General features: G+C 39.5%; 1 protein-coding gene across 30 annotated transcripts in view; it reads left to right on the forward strand.

Moving 5' to 3' along the window:
* DLG2 (discs large MAGUK scaffold protein 2) overlaps positions 1-24,738 on the forward strand; it is a gene marked incomplete at its 3' end in the record, with an annotated part of 1,901,401 nt that overhangs the window by 1,355,572 nt on the left and 521,091 nt on the right. For all 30 annotated transcript variants that reach the window (XM_084767719.1, XM_084767691.1, XM_084767717.1 and 27 more), the window contains one exon: positions 17,420-17,544. In XM_084767719.1, the coding sequence (XP_084623845.1) occupies positions 17,420-17,544 (125 nt within the window). The remainder of the gene's footprint in view (positions 1-17,419; positions 17,545-24,738) is intronic.

Consider the following 24,738-nt stretch of genomic DNA (forward strand, 5'->3'; position numbering starts at 1 on the left):
TGTGTGTGTGTGTGTGTGTGTGTGTGAGCGCATGCGCGTGTTTACAGTGGATCTGATGCATCAGAAAGTGGCAAATCACATTTATGCCTGAATGAAAATTATGAACTTTCTTCAAGTACAAAGATAGATCAACATTTTGTCCGCTCTACCTACCCTTGTTACTTAGTGTCTAAAGGGGTGTGCCAGAGAAGCCAAGAAAAACCTGGAGAATCTATCTCTCGCTCCTCATCCATAAAACTAAAATTTATTTCTACTGCAAAATAGGAGAAAGTAAACACCTGGTTTTCTTACTTCTATTGCTCAAAGGATAAGTAACAAAGCAGTTATTCTTTTTATATTCTGGTGAAATGCCCACTAAAGGGACTGTATAACTTTCTCCTGCACTTCAATTCTGGTTATTTATTTTACCTTCAGATATAGGAGCACTCTGGAGCTGGTGCAGAGATGGAACAGTTTATGCTGTGTGTTAAATCCTTAGTCAAATATGAGCTCTTTAGAAAAAGTGATTGAGGTAGAACTTCACTCCTCTGGGGGAGTAGAGGAGACTCCAAGAGCAACAGGAAGTAGATTTCAAGCTTCATTTTCTCTTAAAGTGTGATTGGATTTGGGGTGTGATTAGGAAATTAGAGGGAACTGTGTAGGTGAATTTCTTCCTCAGGCTTCCACTGGGTAGCCTGTTCTTTCATTGCACCTCTCCATACAGCAGGAGGCCAAAAGAATTCTTTATTTTTCAAAAGGTGAGCTGCTTAATCTTTTGGAACTTATAGAAGGAAGAAAACAGAAAGGAACAAGTATTCAAATATGCTTGTTTAAGAAATGCCCAAAATCAAGGTCATGGAGTGTTTAACATGGTAATACCAATAAAGATAAGACCGAGTGTATTTGTTTAAAGAAACAAATATTTTTGTACACTCTGTGCCAACCGTGGATAGAGGTACCTATAAATCAAATAATCCTTCTTCGTGCTTCTAATTATTATAATGTGATAAAATAAATGTATTTCGTTTTCCAGGAGTAGGTCCAAAGTAAGCCAAAGGCACGCAGAAACCTTGTCCAGACCCAGCTTATGAGTTGAGATCTTTGTGTCAGTGACAGTGCTTGAGCTGAGCTTAGGTAAATGAGCAAAGAATATAGAGACGGAAATGGCGTGTGTTTGGGAACTGTAAGTAGAAGCAAGGAGGAGAGTGGAGGGAAATGAGAAGGAGCCTCTATTTAAGCTGAAGGATCCAAGTCTCCTACTTACCTTCTTTGTATTCTTTTTAAACCATGCCGTCATCCGGGGTGTTACAAGCTTGGTGTTCTCTATGATTGAGCACAGGACACCTACAACTTCTATCAACATTGCTTCCTGGTGTTATAGATCAGAGAACTGTGACCAGAGAATATTGCTGACTTCCTATTATTGAAAAATGGGCTAAGAGATAAATCTAATATACTCATTCTCCAAACATAAAGTAATGGTAGAAATTGCCTAGGAGACATTAGTATAACTACTGCACTTCTGAATGTTAGTTGTGTTTGTTTGTAAAGACTGGTTTGATGTGAGATGAAGTGAGTTTTTCTAGAACAAAAGACAATTAATTTGGGCCCTGGGAGTAGAATTCAAATAAAAAGATCAGGGAAGCTTCAAGGCTAAGATGGGAGCAGGGCGCATCAGATTGGAAAAGAGGAAAGAGAGGCAGCGAATGAGCAATTCTAATACAGAACCGGCTTATGTACATGACAGATCTACAAAGGGGAGGCTGTCATTCAAGAACACAGAGGATTCATTATCTGCTTCCGGTCTGGGTATTTAAAGGACAGACATGGAGGAAGGAGGATGATCGAGATTGAATGGTTTCATTTTGGAACCCATGGTGTCATTGGTAGGGGTCACCAGAGAGTGGTGAGGTAAAGAATGTCAGATGGTTCTCAGACAAGGTAAGGAACACTTACATTACCTTCCAGAAATGTCATTGTTCAACCAAAACAGACCATTGAAAAATGGTGTGACACTGGCCACCAGAGTGAGTATAGGAAACCAATCATGGTCTTTATAAAGAACATAAAATTATGGGTTGGGGAGATGGCTCAGTAAGTAAAAGTGCTTCCTACATGTGCCTTATATCCTGAGTTTGATCCCCAGAACCCCATAAAGATGAAAGGACAGAACCAATTCCACTAAGTGTCCTCTCTTCCCTACTTTGACCCCCAGATGTACCATGCACACATACAAAATTATTAATAATCATAATAGTAATAATAATTATTATAATATGGGGGTTGGTTACACCAAGGTATTAGCATGTCAGTCTCTGATAAGGGCTACTCTATGCTCCCAAAGATATTGTCTTGAAAACCTTTGACCACTTATGAGGGTAGAATCTAAAGAGATGGACACTCCCTGTCATGTAGCAAGTCACATATGATGAACCCCCCGCCCCAAAGATCCAAGGCAACCCTGAAAGATCCCTCCACCCAACATTATATTGGAGATTAAATGTATTATAATATGTGAATTCTGGGTGACACATTCAGAGCCTAAGTGAGATTAGACACTTGTCAGTCTACTCCAAACCTGTATTCTTTCCCGGTTGTTCAAGTGTCTCACTGATACAGTCATCAAGCCTTTAAATTTTATTAGTAGTATTTACTATAAGCCTGTCACTGTTCTGTAAATAGAATAGTAAGTGGCGAATATGACATGAGACTCCTTGCCTACTGAAATTTAAACTCTAGTCAAGTAGACAGACAAAAAATGAATAATAAATTAGCAAGACAAGCCTGAACGGTGATCAATGATATGGGGAAAATGGCACAGTGCTAAAGTAGGGGGTGGCGACTGGTGACAGGGAGAAGGGTAAATTGCTGATAATCCATAGTAGGGTGCCTTCGAGTAGTCACACAGTAGTTAAGAACAGAATACAGATATAGACCAATTCACAAGTATAAAGAGTAGTAAGCAGAAAATCCCAAAGAAACGATAACCCTGAAATATCAGAGTAAAATAAAGTGAATATCGTGCCTGAAATCTAGTGAGAAGTAAGGAAATACAAGAGGAATTCGGGGATTGCGGGGAGCAGGTTCTTATGTCTTGAAATTCTTTCAACCCCAATAGAAGTTAGAGGATTTGCTTAGAAGCCAAATCCTGACATTTCAAAGAAGGGTACTCTTCTGAAAGAAAAGAGAGAATCTTTAGTCTACTTTTTTGCTCCTGATGTGGAAATTGTGTTCATGTGCTTCCAGGAGATACTATAGTTGTAGTGTCTAGGTTTTTTGAGTGGTGTTATGCAGTTAAGGATTGCCTGGGTGCCCGTGGACTGATTGTTTGGCCACTGACAGTGGTGTCCTGAGAACATTTAGATTCCTGTGCCAAAGGAGCACTTCTCCCAAAATAGCTTGAAAACTTACAAATGATGACTTTTAGCCAAAGAAACAAGCTCTGCAAATAAATTTCGCTATAACACAATCTTGAGACTTGAAACCTGTACCGCTGCCAATGGTCCTTGCATTTTTCAAATAATACAAAGTTCCAGATATATAACAGCTGTAGGAAGCCCTTGATGGATGATACACATGGCCCCAAAAAAATGTTAAGCCGTGGCAGGAATGGGAGAACTTGTTCGGCAGATTTCAATTGGGTGATCTGCAAATACTTTCAGAAATCTTAGCACACCTGCAGAAAAGCAAATCATATGGGAAGTCCATGTGCCTCTGGAGTTGATACTTTCTACCATGCCCTGAGATAATAATGCTATTAATTGGATAAGAATTAAACTGCAGTGGATCCACCTGCTGGCTCCCCTCAAGCATTCTGCTTCCTCAGCTCCTTAGATTCTGTTGCATCCTAAGAAAAATTGATGCCGATTTCAAGAGCTGATCCTGTTGACTTATACTTTAAAAACTAGATATAAATAGGCTTGAGAGCAGTTATTGAGCCCAACAGCAATACCATCCTAGATGGCTAGAGTATTGTTTACAACAAAAATTGTTAACCATTTTAGTTGGAAGACATTTTTAATGTCCAAATTTAATTATATGTATGCATTCAACTAGTCATTATATTATAAATTAAAAGTGGGTGTTAAATCTAATTGAGTTGTTGCTCAAAGGGGTTCCATCTGAACCCACAACAACCCAGGATGTTGCCAACACTATAGAGGTTGCTCTTCACAAACTGACAGCAAAGCCTACACAACTCATCAAACATGGAGATGTCAAACTGATACATACATAGAGCCCTACATGCTAGTGACTTGATCTAGGAAGGTACTACCAAAGAAAGAACACAAATACTAACTCAGCCACAAATCCTTTGACCTGCATGGTTCCCGTTTGCATGATGTTCTTTTTTTTTTTTTTTTTTTTAGTATGTGCATTACAGGAAACAAAACATAAGAATCCAAGAACTAAGTCACCCAGTCACAAGCAGCTCAGCTGGTGTGTCCTTCTAGATTCTGCAACTTGTACATACACTTGGATAATTGAGGTTATACAGCAGGTACCATGCTTTCCCCCACATCGTGATATTCTTGGGCAATGGTAGCACTAAGCTTGTGGGGGAAACCAGTCAAATCTGATTTGGCTTAAGGTCTACTCTGCAAGATAGAACCCATACCCAAAACTGCTGGATGACCAAGAACCTGAAACTAGATAGCCAAGACATTTTGATAAAACTAAATACTACCAGTATAAGAAATATTACAAGAGAATGACTCCTAATCTGCTATACTCACAGATCAGTGCCTTGCTCAGCCATAGTTAGAGATGCTTCCTCCTACGGCAACTGGGAACAAATACAGAGATCAGACATTACACAGAGAGTGAGAGATGTTGGAACATTTAATCCCAAACAGGATGATTCCATCAACCCCTCCCATAGGGCTCAGGAAACTCCTCAGAAGCGGAGAAGGAAAGAGTGTAAGAGCAAGAGCGTTGGAGAACACCAAAAAAACCAAAGACTTATGAATCAACATGACCCACATACATATGAACTCACAGAGACTGAGGCAGCATGAACACGTATGGTGCTTATATGTGTTTAATGCTACTCCCACCCTTCACTCCTTCCCTCTTTCTTTAGATTTTCTGTTTTTAATATATTTTATTAATGTATTCATATTACATCTAAATTGTTATCCCATCCCTTGTATCCTCCCATTCCTCCCTCCTTCCCATTTTCCCCTTCTCCCCTCCCCTATGACTGTGACTGAGGGGGACCTCCTCCCCCTGTATATGCTCATAGGGTATCAAATCTCTTCTTGGTAGCCTGCTATCCTTCCTCTGAGTGCCACTAGGCCTCCCCATGGGGGACATGGTCAAATAGGGGTAGAGTTTCAAAGCAAGAAATATTAGTAATTTTTGTTGAAGAGAATTTGGAAAGTAAAGCGTTTGAATGGAAAAAAGACATTCTAAGTTTCCATAATCTTTTCCTAAAATTATGAATAATTTTTGGTACAGCACTAGAACCTAGCAAAGGATAAGGATTTTTATTTTAAATTTTTTTACATTATAAAACCTAATGCTATGTCAGTGAGTTTACTGTACTATATTAACTAAAATTTATGCATGTCCTTTATAATATAAATGAACCTTTTCACATGCATTGAAGAATTTTATGTACTGGCTTACTGGAAAATACCGGTTCACTGAATCAGTCATATAAGTTTTGACATATTTCACTACAAATATAAAAAATAACTCATATTTGTTTACAATGCTACCTCTCTTATCAGAAGTGAAAGTTAAATGCCAGTCATGATGACAATGGTAAGAGCAAGATATACAAAGCCAAATATCTCTTTAAAACTCGAATTTTACTGCTGATCACAAGTGTTGTCAGTTGTTTTCTTCAGAAACACAAACTTGCTCTATTTACTCATTTACAGAAAAGTTTTGATCAGATACATAATACTGCATAACCATTATTTATATGTCAGTTCTTTGTTGTTGTTCTTTCTTTCTTTCTGTCTTTTTTTTTTTTTTTTTGAGACAGGGCTTCTCTGTCTTGGAACTCTCTCTGTAGACCAGGCTGACCTCGAACTCACAGAGATCTGCCTGCCTCTACTTCCCAAGTGGTAGGATTAAAGGCGTGCGCCACCACCACCCAGCTGTATGTCAGTTCTTAAAGACAAATAATGTTCAGTTAAATTTTCATTTCCTTAGTTTACAATTGAAACAATTTTTCATTTACAAACTTCATACATACTAAACAACAATAAAATGTTGTGTCTGTTATGTTATTCAACACACTCATCATTGTGGTAAAATACCCAAGAAAACAAAGTAAAAGAAGCAAGGTTGTCTTCAATCTCTTTCTTTAGAGTTTTGAAATTTTTTTCAAACAAGTCCTTCACTTGCTTAGTTAGAGTAACTCCTAAGTATTTTATATTGCTTGTGGCTAATGTGAAGGGTGTAGCTTTCCTAATTTCTTCCTCTGCAAGCTTGTCATTTGTGTATAGGAAGGCTACAGACTTTTTTGGGTTAATTTTGTATCCAGCCAATTTGCTGAAGGTGTTTATCAGCTGTAGGAGTTCTCTGGTGGAATTTTGAGGGTCACTTATGTAGACTATCATATCATCTGCAAATAGGGATAATTTGACTTCCTCCTTTCCCATTTGAATACCCTTGATCTCCTTTTGTTGTCTTATTGCTCTGGCTAGAACTTCGAGGACTATATTGAAGAGATATGGAGAGAGTGGGCAGCCTTGCCTTGTTCTTGATTTTAGAGGAATTTCCTTGAGTATCTCACCATTTACGGAAGTGTTGGGCATGGTCCTTTGGTGTCCTTGTTTCAGAATATATGGTAAGACAGAAAATGATGGGAGAAAGCATTTGATGTAGCATAGTTCTCACCTCATGGTACCTTTAAAAGGAGGAGGAGGAGGAGGAGGAGGAGGAGGAGGAGGAGGAGGAGGAGGAAGAAGAAGAAGAAGAAGAAGAAGAAGAAGAAGAAGAAGAAGAAGAAGAAGAAGAAGAAGAAGAAGAAGAAGAAGAAGAAGCCAGTAATAAAAGCAAACCAATCAAGGCCATGCATCCAATACCATATTTCCTACCTCTAGTACAACCTCCTGAAGTTTGCATCATCCCTCAATAGGAGAATAAGCATGCCCATTGCATAATGATGGTCTAACCTTCTCCCAAAGACCTCACATCTGAGACTGTTACATTAAAGACCAAGCATTTAACAAGTGAGATCTGGGGAGCATCATTCAAGACATAACACATATCCGCAAATTTAATAAAACCAACAATTTTTATAACCTCACTAAAGGCATGTTAGGAGAAAGTGACCTTTGTGAGTGTGTGGCAGTGAAGAACCCCATGGCTTCTAGTGTATGTTGGTACTATCACCATGTCTTTTACTAAAACACTAACAAGAGTATTAGGTACTGTTATTTTTCCACTGTCTACACACAGTACAAAAAAAAATCCCATTCTATGGCCTGGTTTTAATTTATTGGTTAATATACACAGGCGTGGCCTTCACTATGACATTTTCTTCCATACATGTCATGATGCTTAAAGATATTTGAGTATTAGTAATTTACATCTAACTTAAAAATTGTTATTTATATTGTTAAGTAAAGACTGGTCAAGGTCTAAGCTAAGAAGTGGTAGACCTGGGATGAAACACAGCAGGAGTAGTTCACTACTGTGCTCACATTTTGCATTTGCCTGTAGGACTTGCCCTTTACAGGCTCCAGGCAGTTTTGTCTTTTAATTACACTTGATTATTTTTGTGTATATTGGTAGTGGAGGTGCATGTGTGTGGATTCATACTTATAGAGATCAGAAGAGAACTTCTGGGAGTCAATTTTTTTTCCTTCCATCACATGGATCCAAGGGATTGAATTGAGGTCATTAGCAGTGCTAGGCATTTACCTTCTGAGCTATCTCACTAGGCCATGTGTTTTCATTCCTACTCCTACTAGCCCATTAAAGACAGGTGAGGGTAGGGTGAGTAAGCGATGAGGCAACAATATGAGTATACTAAATCAGAATCTCCCCTGACTAGGACTTTCTTGCCGTTTTAAGCTGAGTTCTTTTTAGGGACTCATAATCTACTGTCAGCGATGTGACATGTGTGATCATGGTTAGCACTAATAGTCAACTTGACAAAACCGAGTCACCTGGAGATGTGCCTCTGAATGGGGTGTGAAAAGCCTGAAGCAGAAAGATTGCTGTACTGTAGCTGACACACTGCCCTGGCCAGAGGGTCCTTAGAAAGTGATTGAGCAGAGTTCTAACATGCATCTTGCATTCATTGGCTTCTACTTCCTGAGAGCAGCTGTCTGGCGTCCTACCATACTGACTTTTCCCAAAGTAATGGACTAAAACCTGGAAGTGTATGCTAGAAAAACAAATCTTTATGCCCTTAACTGCTTTGCCCAAGTATTCTTTTTTTTCCACTACTACAGGAAAGCCATAGGTAGTTAGTATCAGAAAAAAAAATTCAAAGTATTAATAATTTTAAAACTTTCCTCACAGTCTAGTAAGGAATAAAATGCAATTTTCAACAGTTAGCAGATTGAAAAACTGCTACTAAGGATCACACATATAGATGCTTAGAGAGAAATGAGAAAAGTGCATTTTGGGAACACAGTGAATCTCTATCTAAAGTGGCGAATAAGAAATTAGCAAATTAGTTGAGATAAAGGAAGAGGAAGTTAAGATAGTTTAAAACAAGCCATGGAAGAGTGCTGCTTACTGGCCTGCTTCACAGGGCTGTTCAGTCTTTCTTATAGAACCCAGGACCACCAGCCCAGGGTTGGCCCCACCCACAATGGGCTGTGCCCTCCCACTTTGACCACTAAGGGAGAAAATGCCTTACACCTAGATCCAGAGAAAGCCAGGGACAATTTGAAAACTGAGCCACAGCCACACTGTTCTCCACCCTGGAATCCAGATAGACCTCAGGCTTTGGAGAAAGGTATTATTGGATCCTGTGTTCTTTTGTTTTCAAAATCGGACACAATATTGAATCCATAGCTGTTACTCAAGTAAACGTGGGATTAATGAGATGATTCAGCCATTAGCCTTTCTACAGTAAAATTAAGTAACCTCCTTCACCTGACCTTTCCTTCTCCTCTCAGTCGTCCAAATGCATTTTTTTCTTTTTTCTTCTTTCTTTTTCTTTTTCTTTTTCTTTTTCCAGTTTAGTTTAATCCAACAAACATTTACTGAGAATTTTCTGTCATGAGGTATTGGGTTGAAATCAAGAAATGTCATTGGAAATATGGCGTGGACCTCTCTTCTAAATGCTGAGAATTTAGAGAAGGAGAAGATCTTTGTCTTAGTTCAGGTTTCTATGGCTACAATGAAACTCTATGACCAAAAGCAAATGGGGGAGGAAAGGGCTTATTCAGCTTGTACTTCCACACTGCGGTTCATCCCCTAAGGCAGTCAGGACAGGAACTCTAGCAGGGTTGGAACTTGGAGGCAGGAGCTGATGCAGAGGCCATGGAAGGGTGCTGCTTACTGGCTTGCCTCACATGTTTTGTTCATGTCTTTCTTATAGAACCCAGGACCACCAGCCAGGGATGGCACTGCCCACCATGGACTGGGCCCTCCCACATTTGATCACTAATTAAGAAAATGCCTTAGAGCTGGATCTTGTAGAGGCATGTTCTCCATTAAAGCTCCTTCCTCCCTGATGACTTCAGCGTGTGTCAAACTGACATACAACCGACCACTACAATATTTAAGTGGCCTTGTATTCAATGTGGGTTATGCACAAAGTTATGCAGAAGCGTAGAGGGAAGGGCAGCTTTATCTCCATGAAGCAGTTGAAGAACACGTCACAGATATCAGAGGAGGTAGAGTTTGTTATTGGAAGATAAATTGAGTACTAAAGAGAGGAGATGCACTTTAGGCAGAAAAACAGTCTGCTCAGTTAAGTTCATGCAAGAATTTATTCAGTTCCTTCCATATCCATGTACTATGTGATTCTGGCACAGAAAGCGCATAACTGAATTGTTATGCTTTGAATGGATGTTGGCAATAGAACGTGGCAGGTAAGAATGTAGGCAATGTGCAGTCCAATGTGCTGTACACAAAAATAAAAAAACGAGTTGAAAAATTGTGACAAAACTATGTAGAGCAAATGAAGGGGAAATGAGGATCTATACAGAGTCAGGCACTTTCTGTGCTAGCACGGGGATATGTGAGGCTCCACAGACAAAGCATAAATGGATCAAGGCAGTAGTGAGCAGTTCACAGAAGGCTGACCCTGGAAGCCTGTCTCTGGCTTGCACATGTTTTCTTTCATCCTCACAATGTTTAGCTGTGTGGCAGCCACGAGAATGTGCTTCACACACTGCCAACTACAGGCAGCATAATTCACCAGAGCCCAGCTGCTGTGCTCTGAAAGCGGAAATTTACTCTCAAGTTTGCCCCAAAGCCATGCAACCCAGAGGCTACTCTGAAAAGCCAATGGCTGAGTACTGAGGGCTGTGGAGGCAGGGTGCATTCTGGGAGATAGAGGATTCATCTCATGAATCCCACAGTGGCAATCTAGGAGGTTATCAACTGACCTCCCCACTAGTTTCTTCCACTTAGCTGGAGCAGGAGTCGGATTGCCTGGTCATCCCATGGCTCTTCATCCTCTTCTGGCTATTTCCCTAGTTTCTTTCACAGGCATTTTTCTTAATAAGATTTCCTCATTTAATCCTTGACACATGCTTCTTAGAGAACTTAACACATACTGAGTGGGGGTGGAGAGGGAGGGAGAGACAGTGAGAGAGACTGTGAGAGAGAAACACAGAGAGAGTGGGAGAAAGTCTAACATTTAAAACTTGATTTTTCATTTAAGAGAGAATACTTCCTGGATTTTGTCAAGGAAGAAAAAAAAAAGAATCATCTAACAGCAGTCCCATGTTCCGCAGCAGCAGGAGGAGGAAAGGGCTGAGGAGTGCCTCTCTCCTTTGCTTGGGAGGAATGGCCACCTGGCTACTTTTCACTATATCCAATGCAATTTATTTGCTATTTAGCTTCATCCTTGTTCTTTTGTTTTTATGCCTTCTAGCACAGCCGCCAACCCCCCCCCCCCACCTCACCCACACCACACCACCCCCACCCCGTGCCATGTCCTTTAAAAATTTTTTTTTAGCCTTCATGGACATGTGGGCCTGATAGTCATCCTTTGAGCACCGGCTTCAGTGAGAGGGAAAGGCTAAAGTGCTCATGAGATGGTGGAGTAACATAAATTAAACTTGAAACAAGAAAAGCAGTGAGAGCTAGTGAAGTCTGAAAGTCGGGAGGAGACAAGATGGTGGAAGTTGAAAGACACTGGCCGTTTTTAAGGAATAGCTCAAATGAACCAGATTTGTGTGTCAGATTATCATTTGTAGACTGACAGGCAAGCAGAAGTCAAGGTTAAGACAAGGCAAGAGTGCCCATTTCTCCCTAATTCTGTGTACACACTATTCCAAACAGAAGTTCTTTGAAATGACATTCTGGGAATTGCAGCAGATGCATCATTGAAAGTAAATGACTTAATGGGATGATAAGAGAAGGTCCAATTGTTAACCATCTTACGTCGAGAAACGATAAAGAAACTAAGATACTTTGTTGAAATTTATGAAAAATATGTGTTTGTTTCTAATGGCATTAAAGGTTATAATGTTTCCAGAACTTGTTTGCGTTAACCCTCATTACTTCATATTCCTCAAGGAAGTCATTCACAGTGGCTAAAATATGAAATTTCTCTATGTTTATTGCCAAATAAGCATTACTCTTCCTCAGGGTATCAGCATTTTCCCCTCTCTGTTAGCACCAATAGTTCTCCAGAATTCAACTACCATTCTAAATGAACTTGATTTACTTCTTCCAAATTTCTTTCCCCATCATACACATGTCACAGCGATCCTTGTGCTAGTCTCTAGTCATCTGCTTCCGTCTGGCTGACAAGGCTGTCATTATCTCCATTTTACAGAAAAGACAACTAGACTCAAAGTTGAGAATGGCAGACTGAGAAACCAATTTCCGGTCCAAAGGGTCCAACTCCATGCTTATATACTAATCAGAATTTTATAAAAAAAAAAATCATGACATCAATACACATGATTTAAAGCCTTTCAACTACAGTCCTCTGGTCTACCAACTGAGCCTTTCAAAAGATGAAAACAAGAGGATTTATTGCTATGTAAATTATTCCACTGCTATCAAGTTAATCTTGAGCTTAGAAGAAACTGAGTGACAGGATGAAAACAGTATTTAGAACTTGAAATATCTGTCTTTGCATTTTAAATCCAGTGAGTAGTTGCTATGTGGCTTTAGATAACTTATTTGGTTATTTAGGACTTTATAGCTTTTAAAACTCCTCTTCTAAACCAAGGATGCTGGTATATTCCCATAATCCTAGCTACTAGGAAACCTGAGGTAAGCAGATGTCAAGATTAAGACTGTACTGGGTAACATGACCATGACGGTATCTGTCTTAAAATAAATGGGCCAGCAATGTGACTCAGAGAGAGAGTATGTGCCTAGCCCGTGCAAGGTCCAGGATTCAACCTCAGTACTTATCACAAGACAGTATAGATAAACGCAGGAGATTTGAACTCAGGTTTGTATAGCGACTGCTCTGACCCATGAAGTGATTTCCCTAACCCATCACACTGCTTTGAAAGATGTCTGATTTCAGTAGCATTTTGTGTGTGTGTGTGTGTGTGTGTGTGTGTGTGTGTGTGTGTGTGTGTGTGTCTGTGTATGTGTGTGTGTGTGTATGTATTTTACTTTTTAAAAATAATGCCACAACAAAGCATTGCACATACCTATAGATATTTTTCTGGGATAAATTCCCAGACCAGGATTATAGAAAATAGAATTTTAAATAAGAATTTTATTTCTAAAATATAAAAAAAACCATATCTATGAACAGTGTACAAAAGCATGAAATTTTGATATGACTTATCTGTCTTTTTGGCAACTCTTTTTTGAGGAATATTATTTTAAAGGAGCCTTCCTAGGGACATGGTGTTTGTAATACTGGCAGCTCGAGTTGTTGCTTGCTCTGGTGAGAAGAGGTGTCATAGAGCACAGGCAGCAGGAAGCACCGTTTAGCCAGACAATGGTTTGTGGTTTTGCAGGGCAGTCAGCAAATGTGGAAAACTGGTGACCAGGAGAAAGAATAGTCCATGCCAGTCACATGCATTGGTCACAGAATCTACCCAACCGCAAGTACACAGAAGCCCTCCTAGTCCCTCATACAGGTGTTGCCCTCACCAGCATGACACCTCTGGTTTCTATTGATGCTGTTGGACTTCAACATTCAGTTTGTTAGCCACAATTTTCAGGATCTAAGAGTGTCATCTGGAGGTCAGCCGGTTCCCATGGAGAGATGCCACTCAGAAGAGGAAAGTGCCAAGACCTGCCTTTGCAGCCAGGACCTCTGGGACAGACATCAGGGGACTGAAATGATTCAGCCATGGAGAGAGACAAGCAGATTTTCCTTTCACTGAGATCCACTGTGTGTTGCAGACTTGTGGCAACAGCTGGGAGAAACAGGAAGCGAAGGGAGAAAGCACTTCAAATCAGTTTTTACATAAATTCAGACAAACCTCTCTTAAAAACTACAGTGGCTAACTGGACCCATCTGTCAGACTGGTTTGAATAGGACTACAAAACCTTCTGCACATTCTTGAGATCAGAAACACCAGGCAAGCTAAATTCTGTTTATATCTACATCTTTCCACTGTGGAGTCCCCATCCATTCATCCTTTTCCTTGGTGTGGCTTTGGGGTTCGGGAGATGTATAGTAGGGAAGAGAAGAGCCACCACATGCTCTGTACTGTAGTCAGTTTTTTAAACAGTGGTTAAGTGTCTCTTTGCTGTCTTCAAAGCAGTTGCTTTCAAGATGTGCTGAATCACAGGATGTTTTTAAAACACAATAGTGATAGACTTTCCCTTCTAAAATTTCTTAAAGCATTTCCTTTTCTCCATCGCAAGAGTAGTTCTCCTGTCTGTAGCCAGTATTCCTAAAGAACCCCTTAAATCCATCCATGCTTATTCTTGGTAGACTCTTGGGTCCTCATACTTATTGACCAGTAACCTACTTTCTGAGTGAAAGATCTGCCCATGCCTTCAAAGCCAGCGTTTCCCCAATTCGGATGTCCGTACATCATTATTCCTAGTGGAGCTAAGCCACAATTTGAATATTGCAGCTTTACCTTTTTCATTCTTACATTCATATAGGATAAAGTGACTTCTACTTCCACAAGGCATTCTTCAAGGAATGATAGACTTCTCTTGTGTCCTGTGTGAGTCTTTCCTTTAGTAACACTTGGTATACATTCTCTGTAGGCATCTCAACTAGCCATTTATTCTCAAATATTTATTGATAACACTATGTAACAGATAAATCTCTAAAACTAAAGAAAAACACTGAGGATAAGATATAAATAGACAACTACAAATAATGATATGTGACCCAAGTTGATATACCCAAGTTGATATACACATCTCTGAAAAGAGGGAAATGCAGATGACCAGCTACTAAGAGTGCATTTCACCCTGACAAACTATTGGAGTCTGGTTCCAAACATCTATGACAGTCAGCTCACCTGTAACTCCAGCCCAAGGAGCTCCAACAACCTCTTCAGACTTCTAGAGGAACCATGCTCACATGCATAAACCCACGCAGAGATATACATGTACACATGATCAATTCTAAAAATAGTTATAAATAAAATCACAAGAGACTTGATAGTAATTAAGACATTTGCAGCTCTTGAAGACCTGGGTTTGGTTCCTAGCGCCCGTATGGTGGCCCTCAGTTGAAGAATGGATAAAGAAACTGTGGTACATTTACACAATGGAATACTACTCAGCTATGAAAAACAGAGACATCATGCAATGTCCAGGCATATGAACAGATGTATAAAGTATCACCTTGAGTGAGGTAACCCAGACCCAGAAAGACACACATGGTACACGGTATATATTCACTTATAAGTGAACATTAGCTATTAAGTGCAGGTTAATAATGCTAAAAGTCACAGACCCAAAGAAACCAAGTAACAATGAGAGTCCAAGGAAGGATGCTTGACTCTCCTTCAGAAGGGGAAATCAAATATAATAGAGGGGAATGGATGGAGGGAGCTGATAGGAGAGGAACAGAGCTCGGGATCACACATTAGGAAAAAATGGAGGAAAGGAGGTAGGAAGAGGGTTGGGAGAAAGAAAGGAAGTTGTATCTCTGGAACTTGCCAGAGACTTGGGATAGAGAAGGCTCCCAAGAGTCTCTGGGGGGTGATGCTAGCCAAGACTCCCAGCATCTGAGGAAAGGAAATCTGAAGTGGCCACCTCTTATAGCCAGGCAGAACTTCCACTGGAGAGATGGTGTCTTATAATGAGCAAATAAATTAATGATTAATATAGATGATAATATGTGTCTCTGATTAATGGACATTGGGATTTTTTTTAAAGGACCTCAGAATTAGAGACAATATCAAAGGGATAAGTAGGGTCTTCAAAGATTTTTCCTCTACTAATGAATTTAGTTAGTTTGTGTGGAGGATGTTTACCACATGTATATGGGAAACAGCAGAAGTCAAAAGAGAGCATTGGAACCCCTGGAGTTGGAATTACAAGTAGTTGTGAGCTTCCCAGCACTCCTGGGACCTAACTCAGGGCCTCTGGAGGAGCAGAATATGCTCTTGATTGCCCAACCTTCTCTCCAGTCCTACTAATTTTTCAAGATTTATTTTAGTGTCTCGTGTGTGTGTGTGTGTGTGTGTGTGTGTGTGTGTGTGTGTGTGTGTATGTCTATGTCCCTGCAACACACACTCACGATATTGCTTGTCCTGTGTCTACGATGCCCACATGAAATATAAGATATTACTTGCATTCGACTAATTTTAAATTTTAAGCATTCAGTATAAACATAGCCTCAAAAATTCACTTTTCTTAAATTCATAAATTTAAAAAAGTACTAAGCCAAGGCTGAAGAGATGGTTAGGTGAGTGAGAGCACTTGCTCCTCACGTTTGATATTCCTCATCTAGGAAAAAGACTTCAGTTTGGCTTCCCACCACACACGGCTATCAACATACTTATCTGCAGCCTCGGCAATGGTCATGGGGAAAGAGAGGAAGGCAAGGGCTTGTGGGCCAGTCAGCCAGCCTAGGTCAAAGATGATAAGCTTCCCGTTCAGTGAGACATTGTCTCAGGGAGAAGGTAGAAAGCCATAGGGAAAGGCATCCAACATTCTCCTCTGGCCTCTTCCCGTGCACACCTAGATCTGTGTACCCCCCACCCCATGTGCACACTCCCCAAAATATAATGCTAAACATGACCTTGACATTTATTGTAGTATAACTACCAATTTATATCTGACTTTATCTTAGTATTGAGGTTTTATGACTAATTGAGTGCCCTAATTTATTTCTCAGGTTTAAGTGTTAAATTTTTACTCTTTGCCTGATTTTTACCACAAAGTAGAACTTACTCAAGCAATCATAAATTGAGTAGGCTATATTCAATGTCCTCACATGAATAAAATTAAATATCCATCAACAGACCAGTTAAATATGTGATGGCATATGATCTTAATGAGATACTACTTTCCCATTTTAAAAAGTACCTAAATGTACAGAAAGGATTTAAAGTCAAATGTGAACTGGAAAAACATCAGAACACAATTGTTGAAACAGAATGTAACCATGGTGAAATAGATTAAAGAGAATATGTAAATAAGAAATCTTTGGAGATTATAAGTGAATTTTGAGGGCACTTTCAGTATTGCCTTATTTTTAGGAGTTATGCACATATTGGATGTTAATTACTGCAATCTAAAAAAAAAAAAGTATGAAAAGTTTATTAGAATGTAAACTACTCAGACTTTCATGACGAAGAAGTAACATGTGGCTTGTCTATTGCCACTGCAAATAAACCTTGTTCATCACCGGAAGTATCTCATGTGTCCTGGATCTGGAAGGGGTCTTTCCTCCGGAAGTCCAAGTGTGTTACATTGGAGCCCATTTGTTTGATGGATAATCCATAAAGCAACAAAAGTAGAATCAATAAGGCAAAGCCACATAAATGTCACTATCCTATCACATTGTGGTTTTTATATAACTACTTCTTATTTTTTCAGGTGAATGTATATTTTTATAGCTGATATCCTAAAACCTCTTCAAATGTCCCACATGCTTTATTTTCAATATTTCCTTTCTTATTCAATCATAATGGTTATTTTAATTGCTGCATGAAGGAATCATTTTTAAGTAAAAAAATTACACCACCCCTTGAGTTATTGCAAAACAAAGACCTGAGAGTTCCTCTGACCTTGCTGTGTCTGCTGACAGTGAGCATTGCGGCTTCGTACACAAGACTGCTATCACAAAATTTCCATTTGAGTAGTATCATGATAACAAAAAGAGCCAGGGGACTGGGTTTTAAATGACAGTACATCATTTAATATCCACTTATTGTTTCTACAGGGAAATTCAGGCCTGGGGTTCAGTATTGCTGGAGGGACAGATAATCCTCACATTGGAGATGACCCTGGCATATTTATTACGAAGATTATTCCAGGAGGTGCTGCGGCAGAGGACGGCAGACTCAGGTAAAGAGTGAAAGCATTAAAATGACTTCAGCAGTTGATCCACTACATCAGTGAGTCACATTTGTACCTTCGGAAGGCGATAATTCTAAAAACAAAAAAACAAAAAACTTCTGGACTTGGAAGGTTATCAAAGCTTTCTGTAGTGATGCTGCAAATCCCTTAATACTTGCTGAATTTGAAGTCATATTTAATTTGTGCATGTTGATAGCTACCAAATGTGACACTGGGCCGGACACTGTGTGAAGAGGTTATAAATATGTCTTTTATTCTCATGGGCCCCTCTGTCTACTTGGAAAGAGTGACAATATGAATTAATGAGTCAGTAAGCCAGTATATAGAGTCAACACCGTACATAGCATTAGGAAATCATGTGCTGCTCCAGACATGGCTATAGAAGCTTTTGTAGGGTTTTCAATAGATTTTAGAGAGAGTCAGAGAAACCGCCTCATTGGAAGATTCTAGATCTTAAAGATAATTGGATAGTGCATTAGGTTGCTACATAAATCTGAGCTGGGACATGGAGACAAAGCAAATTGTCAGGGAGACTAGAAAGAAAGCTGCCTTCTTTGGAAGAGGACTGTGTGCAGAGTTTGAGGGGAGGAATAGAGCCAAGATAGCACCAAGGGACAGAACAGCAGCTGGTGGAGCCAGGCCCTGCTCTTTTGAACTTAGAAATAAGTTGTAAAAATAAGAATCACCCACATGGAAAATTAATAAGTATTATAAAATATAACCAGAAGTTATGAACAATCTTTAAAAAGGTAAAAAAAAAATAGGGGCTCAGAAACATATGGGAGCCATTATATATATGTATGTATGTGTATATATATATATATATATATATATATATATATATATATATATATATATATATATAATTATATAATAAGTAACCCTACCTGGAAATAGAGCCACATAGGCAAAGAAGATTCAGTTGTATCAATAGTTCCTTTTTATTTTTTTTAAAGATTTATTTATTCATTATTTATACAGTATTCAGAGGGCACCAGATCTCATTACAAATGGTTATGAACCACCATATGGTTGCTGGGAATTGAACTCAGGACCTTTGGAAGAACAGCCAGTGCTCTTAATCTCTGAGCCACCTCTCCAGCCCCCTTTTTATTTTTTAAACAGAATCTCACAATATAGGCGAGGCTGCCCTCATACTTGCAGTACTATTGTTTCGACTTGTCACCTGCAGGGGTTGCAGTTATATGCTGCTCTGCCTTCTTATGTAGTTATTGTCATCTGTCATGTGGATACAAATGGCTCCATAAATTCTTGCTAAATGGGTGCCTTTGATATTAATAAGTAGGTAGAGAAGAAGAAAAAGGTAAGCTTGACATGGGGACTAGGGCTGAGATTAAAGGCAATAACTTATGAGGTTTGTTAATGATTATAGGGAAGATTCTTCAGGAAGGCTTGCTAGGGTTCAGATTTTACAGTAGGAGAAAGAAAAAGGTCACATTCCTGGGTCCAAGAACAACTTAGACCCTATACCTAAGGATAGATGAGATATCAAGAGATTGATCATTACTAAGAAAAAAATAGCAGCAGTAAGACAAATAAAATTCTAGCTAAAAGGACTTGGCAAGATCCTGGCTGAAGGAAGGCCAGTGTGATGAAATATTAAAGGGTAGAATGTAAGGTAATGGACCACATGTCAAGGGCGAGGGAACTCTGCCAAATTGATTCAGTACAATTCTTGGTGAAACTGGACTGAATGGGCCAAAGCCAAAGCCGGTGGTCAACGCCTCCAGGGAGAGCACTAAGAGGATCATTCCTCATGTTTGGGAAAGAAGGAACTTTGCCAGAGAGTTAAAGAAGGTCCTTAGGTAGTGATGGCATTGGCCATGATGGCATCACATTGAGAAATGCACCCCGAATAACAGGAGTACAAGTGCCACACCCTTGCTCAGTCCGCTTTCCTTACACATGAATAACCTAGTCTGCTATTTCCCTTCCGAAATAGGCAAGGACACTTGTTCCCTAGCAGACTGACCTGATACAGTGATTGCATTAGACAGCTGCATCTTTGCAGCTTATTGAGGAGAGCTGTATTTTTTTTTAGGTTCATTTGCATGTGGCACCAGCCACAAAGACTTCTGAACACACATCCGGGGAATGTACATTTTGTGACAATCAATTTTCCCAGTTTTAACTGAGTTATTTCTTAGAGAGGAAGTATCCATCCTGAACAGTGAGAGGTTTGACACATGTGTAAGTGTAATTCCAAAAGTCAAGGTGGGATTGTGTTTGCTAGTGTTGAATCCTAAACAGGATCACGTTCGTGGGTCTAGACATACACTGAGGATACTGACTTATGTCTATAATCCTAGAATTTGAGATGCTGAGGCAGGAAGATTGATTGCCATGAGTTTGAGGCCAGCATCAACTACGAAGTGATTTCTATGTCAACCTAGTCTACAGAAATGAGCCTCTGCCTCAAAGATGGGTAGAACAAGTCAAAAAGAAAGCAGACTGGTTATAGGAATGGTGATTTAGAAATTTGCAGGCCTTGATCATCATCCTCAACTACTCGCTATCCAAAATAGAAGCACCTTTCACCTCCTAGTAAATTGTGGCCCTGGCTTTGAGATATGACAGTCTTTATGTGACTTGTTTGCTGTGCAGTTAGGAATAAAAAACAAAACGAAACAAAAAACCACCAGCAACAAAAACAGCATTTCTGAGAGTAACACTTCCTGCTGCTACATGCCCTCATGAGTGGAAATCTCATCTCTACAGAAATGGGAAGTTTTATTCCTTGAAACCTTAATGCCATGGTTTCACATAGTCCTGAAACATTTGTGGAACCTTTATTGTCCATGGAGTATTCTTATTTATGTGCTGGCCTACTGCACGCTTTATTCTAATCTCTGCTCATTAGGCCTCGTTCTGGCTTCCCACACTGTGTAACTATTACCTCACAGGGTTGTGCACTGAATAACCTGAACGTTTCTGTCCTATGCTCCTCCCTGAAACAGAAAGATCTACTTAGACCACAATCTAGAGTTCATCCTTCATCTATAGGAGAATTCTTGAGTCTCCCCTTCATTTTTGGGTAGTTCCTTCAAATACTATGAAAGTTGCTCCCTTCCCTGTTCTTGACTGATATAGAGACATCTAGAGCTCAAAAATAACTAAAGCTCTCAGCTGAAAATCTGGCCTGTGGTTTAAATAGAAATTATTAAAGTTGGGAAGGTAATCAAATTCAAGACCCACATTTTACGAAGGGGAAACTGAGGCCAGGAAGAGTGACACGCTAAGGGATAAAAGCATTTGACATAAGACATCAAAATATCTTGACTCAAATAATGAACTATCTGAAGTATTATCAAGAAAGAATTATATATAGGCCAAATTAACCTCATATAAGCATTTTCAGTACAGCTGGAGCAGTGCAGTATGTAAAGCTGAAGTGACAGGATCCAAGGAGCACTTTTGTCTAGCCACTAGTCCCAAAGACATAGAGAGATTTGCACTGTCCAAACCCTAGAAAGATATGAGTTCTAATGCCTGTTACTAACAGAACTGACCTCGGAGTAAGAAGACTTTCCTCTCTGGTGTTTTCTCAACTGTCAGATGGTGACAGTGCTGGTCAAGTCACTGAGATGTTCTGAAGAGTCAATGAGATGAACTAAGTCCAAAGCTAGGCCAGGCACATCATTGGCACACAAGAAATGCTGCCCATCACTTCTCCTTTTCTCCTTATCTGACTGTCTACATGTCCTGTAGCCCGCTCTCACTCTCTGTGCCCTGCCCAAGCTTCTTGTTCCTCTTTCTTGAGAGTAACTATGGCATGGCGGTAACTTCTACAACGGAAATGGCATCATTTTAAGCTTTAGTGTGTAGTGAGTGTCTAGGCAGTAATGGAATATGTACATATGTGTTTGTGTGTGTGTGTGTGTGTGTGTGTGTGTGTGTGTGTGTGTGTGTGTTTCGTGAAATCTTAAAGACATGAGAAACTAAACTCCCATGTACATGCAAAAACATACACAACCCATGAAAAGTGTTTTCATGAAGCCTTAAAGCATAGGTAAAGTGATAAAGTGACCTTCTGCTCAGAAGAACTAGACTGAGGTCCGGTCTCATTGGTTCTCCCAGAAAACAGTACAGTATTCAGAGTCAGAGGACCTGGGTTTCATGCTCTATGTTCTAGCTATGTGGCGTTGGGCCATTTTGAAGCCCTCTGTTTTCTAGTTGTTTCCCTCATACATTTGACATATGGCCATGCAGGCCAAGAAACTTATAGAGAAGATAACATGGAAAAGTAGATCTAAAAAGGAGTTATGTAAAAGTATGAGCCCCCCCCCAAGTTTCTGTAGACCCAACAACACAGCAAAAACCCGAATTTGAGCCCCAGCCTTTCAGAAGCTAAGTGAAATAAACACCATGCTAGGAACAGAATTCTTATGATAACCCCAAACAGGGTTGTATTATGGGAGTCATATTATGACCTGCCAGTAGCCAGAGCCTTGTTCAAATATCTTTCTTAGATCAAAATTGATGGATAGAATGATAGACAAACATTTCTCAAAACATGTCGTTATTCTCCATGCTCATGCATACACAATGGCAGCCACTGGTAGGTTTCTGTTTCTATTGTACTTATTTAATTCACAGTACAGTGGAACTTTGAAGAACTTACTAGTCATTGGAATTTTGCCTTTTAGAAGCGGTTATTACAATCTGATGACATCCCTTGGCTTTAAAATTTAGAATGCACGTGGAAAGAACATTAGCTTTCTTTCTGAGAAAAACAGATATATTTCAATCTTCTGAAGAATATGTTTTATTTCTGTCTTTGTATCTAAATCATAAAATGTCCTCAGTGTAGCCTGAGGTGCCTAGATTGCCAATGACCAATTTTGACATGTCTTCCTTGGGAAAAGCTATCACATGACATTCTTTGCTTGGCCATGCAGCAATGACATTTTACACAATGGTGCATTTATTAAACCTGTCGACAGTGTAAAAGCAGAGTGCAGAAGAGGGCTGCTTGCCAGTTTCCTGACAAGTGACACAATTTAATCTCCTAGCGCTCGACACAATCATTTCTATTTCTTGACAGAATGGGAGAAAAAAATGTGTTATTTTCTTTAGGTCTATTGCTTCATTTATTACCACGCTGTCTGTTTATAGGTAACGGTGCTTATAAAAGCCAAGACAATGCACATGTTCACTTCAAACAGTAATATTAATTGTCCTGAGATTGTACCCTACAGACATGTTGACTAGAATGCATTTTTTATGTGCAAACTACAACATTGTCTTTTGTACTGTCCTTGAGCAATCATACATTTCTGTGGCTACTGGTTCTGGTTGATGTATATTCATAAAATCACAAGTTATTTAACAAAACAACATGTGAAAAGGCAAAGAAAAGAATAAAAAAGAGAGAAGCAGAGGAGAAAGGATAGATAAAGATAAGGTTAATGAATAAAGCTTGGTGGCCATTGGGAAATGAAGTTATCATATAACTGGGAGATGGAGAAAACTAATTTAAATTTGATTTTTTTTTTTGGTCTGAAAAATTACAAGCACTAAGTTGAATAAAGAGACTAGCTTCCAGCACAGTAGTGTGGACCTCATGTTGATAAACACACTTTCAGGCACTGTAAGGAAATAAAAATATTTTCAGCAAGTGAAATAATGTAAGAGAGCACGTCGTTCCTAGAGTACTCTTTATTTTGAAGTTGTGTGATTGTCTGTGATTGCAAACAAAAACTTCAGGAGTCACCCTGTACAACATTGCAATTTGTACCTTAACCCAACTGATTATGCTACTCAAATGACTATGCTCATGCTAAAGTTTTCGTTCAAAAGTAGAAACTTCGGTGCCTTCAAAGTTAAGCCAGCTTTTCTTGCTTTGTTATTCTGGCATCAAGCAGGTGACAAACCTGGCTGTGTATTTCAGCAGCAGATTTCCGCAAGAAGGAAGAGACGCTATTCAAGGCAACTGGTACCAGTGCCCCCTTGAAAGGTGGATGGTTGGAATTTCAGTTGTTTCCTTTCATCTCTAGCCACAAAAAAAATAAAATAAAATTGAAGAAGTGGGACCCGTCCTGCCCTTCCTTTGGTTTCCTCTTACTCATATAATCAGTCATATACGTGAACAACCTACTTGAGTGAGAGAGAAAAAAAAAACTCCTCAAAAGTAACCTTGAGGTGACTGCCAGCAGGAAGTCCCTAACAATTGAACACTACCTGAGAAAAGTTTTAAGTGAGAACTCCAATTGCATTTCTACAAGGACACCAGGCACCAACCTGCTATTTTTCTGAGCTTCAGGTAGCCCGTCAAGGATTCATTGCTTTTGGCTTCTTGCTAAATGCTTTGATATAAGATGATTGAAATACTTTTGCAGCAAGCCATCCTTGGTTTGTCATTGTTGGCCATTTTTATAATTAAGATAAGATGATAAGATAATAAGACAACAGAGATCAGATGTTAGATTATATAAGGTTTATTAAATGAGCCTGGGGAAAGAAGGAAAGGGGGAGGGGTAACCCTGAGAGAGAGAGACTGAGACAGAGACAGACCGAGGAAGAGAGAAAAGGGATTAGAGGTAAGAGAGGAAGGGGCAAGGGAAGTCTGTCCTTTTATATACTGGGCAAGGCCACATCCCCATGGCAGGTAGGCAATGACATCACAGGTAGGCAGACTGAAGCAGAATTCTAACATTCTGTTGTTGTTGTTGTTGTTGTTGTTGTTGTTGTTGCTGCTGCTGCTGCTGCTGCTGCTGCCGCCGCTGTTTTTTAAATACTGTTTTGAGAGTTCTGGATATCTACTTACCAAAGAGTGAATATGTGTCCCTTCCTCATACCATACACAAATATTAACCCTACATGATTCACAAGATTAAACATATAAGCTAAGACTATGAAACTTTTAAAAGCAAAGGAGTAAATCTTTAAGACCTTAGACTAGTTAATGATCTCCTAGTATGGCTTCAAAATAACAAACAACAAAATAAAATAAAATAAAAACAGATGAATTAGACTTTACTTAAAAACTTTTATTGTGGTGCTAGAGAGATGGCTCAGCAGTTTAGGGCACTGGCTGCTCCTCCAGAGGAACCAGGTTCAAATACCAGCACCTGCAGGGCAGCTCACAAATGTGTGTAATTCCAAGATCTGGCACCCTCACATAGACATACATGCAGACAAATTACCAATGCACATAAAATG

The sequence above is a fragment of the Acomys minous genome (assembly GCF_964271855.1).
Source record: "Acomys minous genome assembly, chromosome: 2".
Taxonomy (NCBI): domain Eukaryota; kingdom Metazoa; phylum Chordata; class Mammalia; order Rodentia; family Muridae; genus Acomys; species Acomys minous.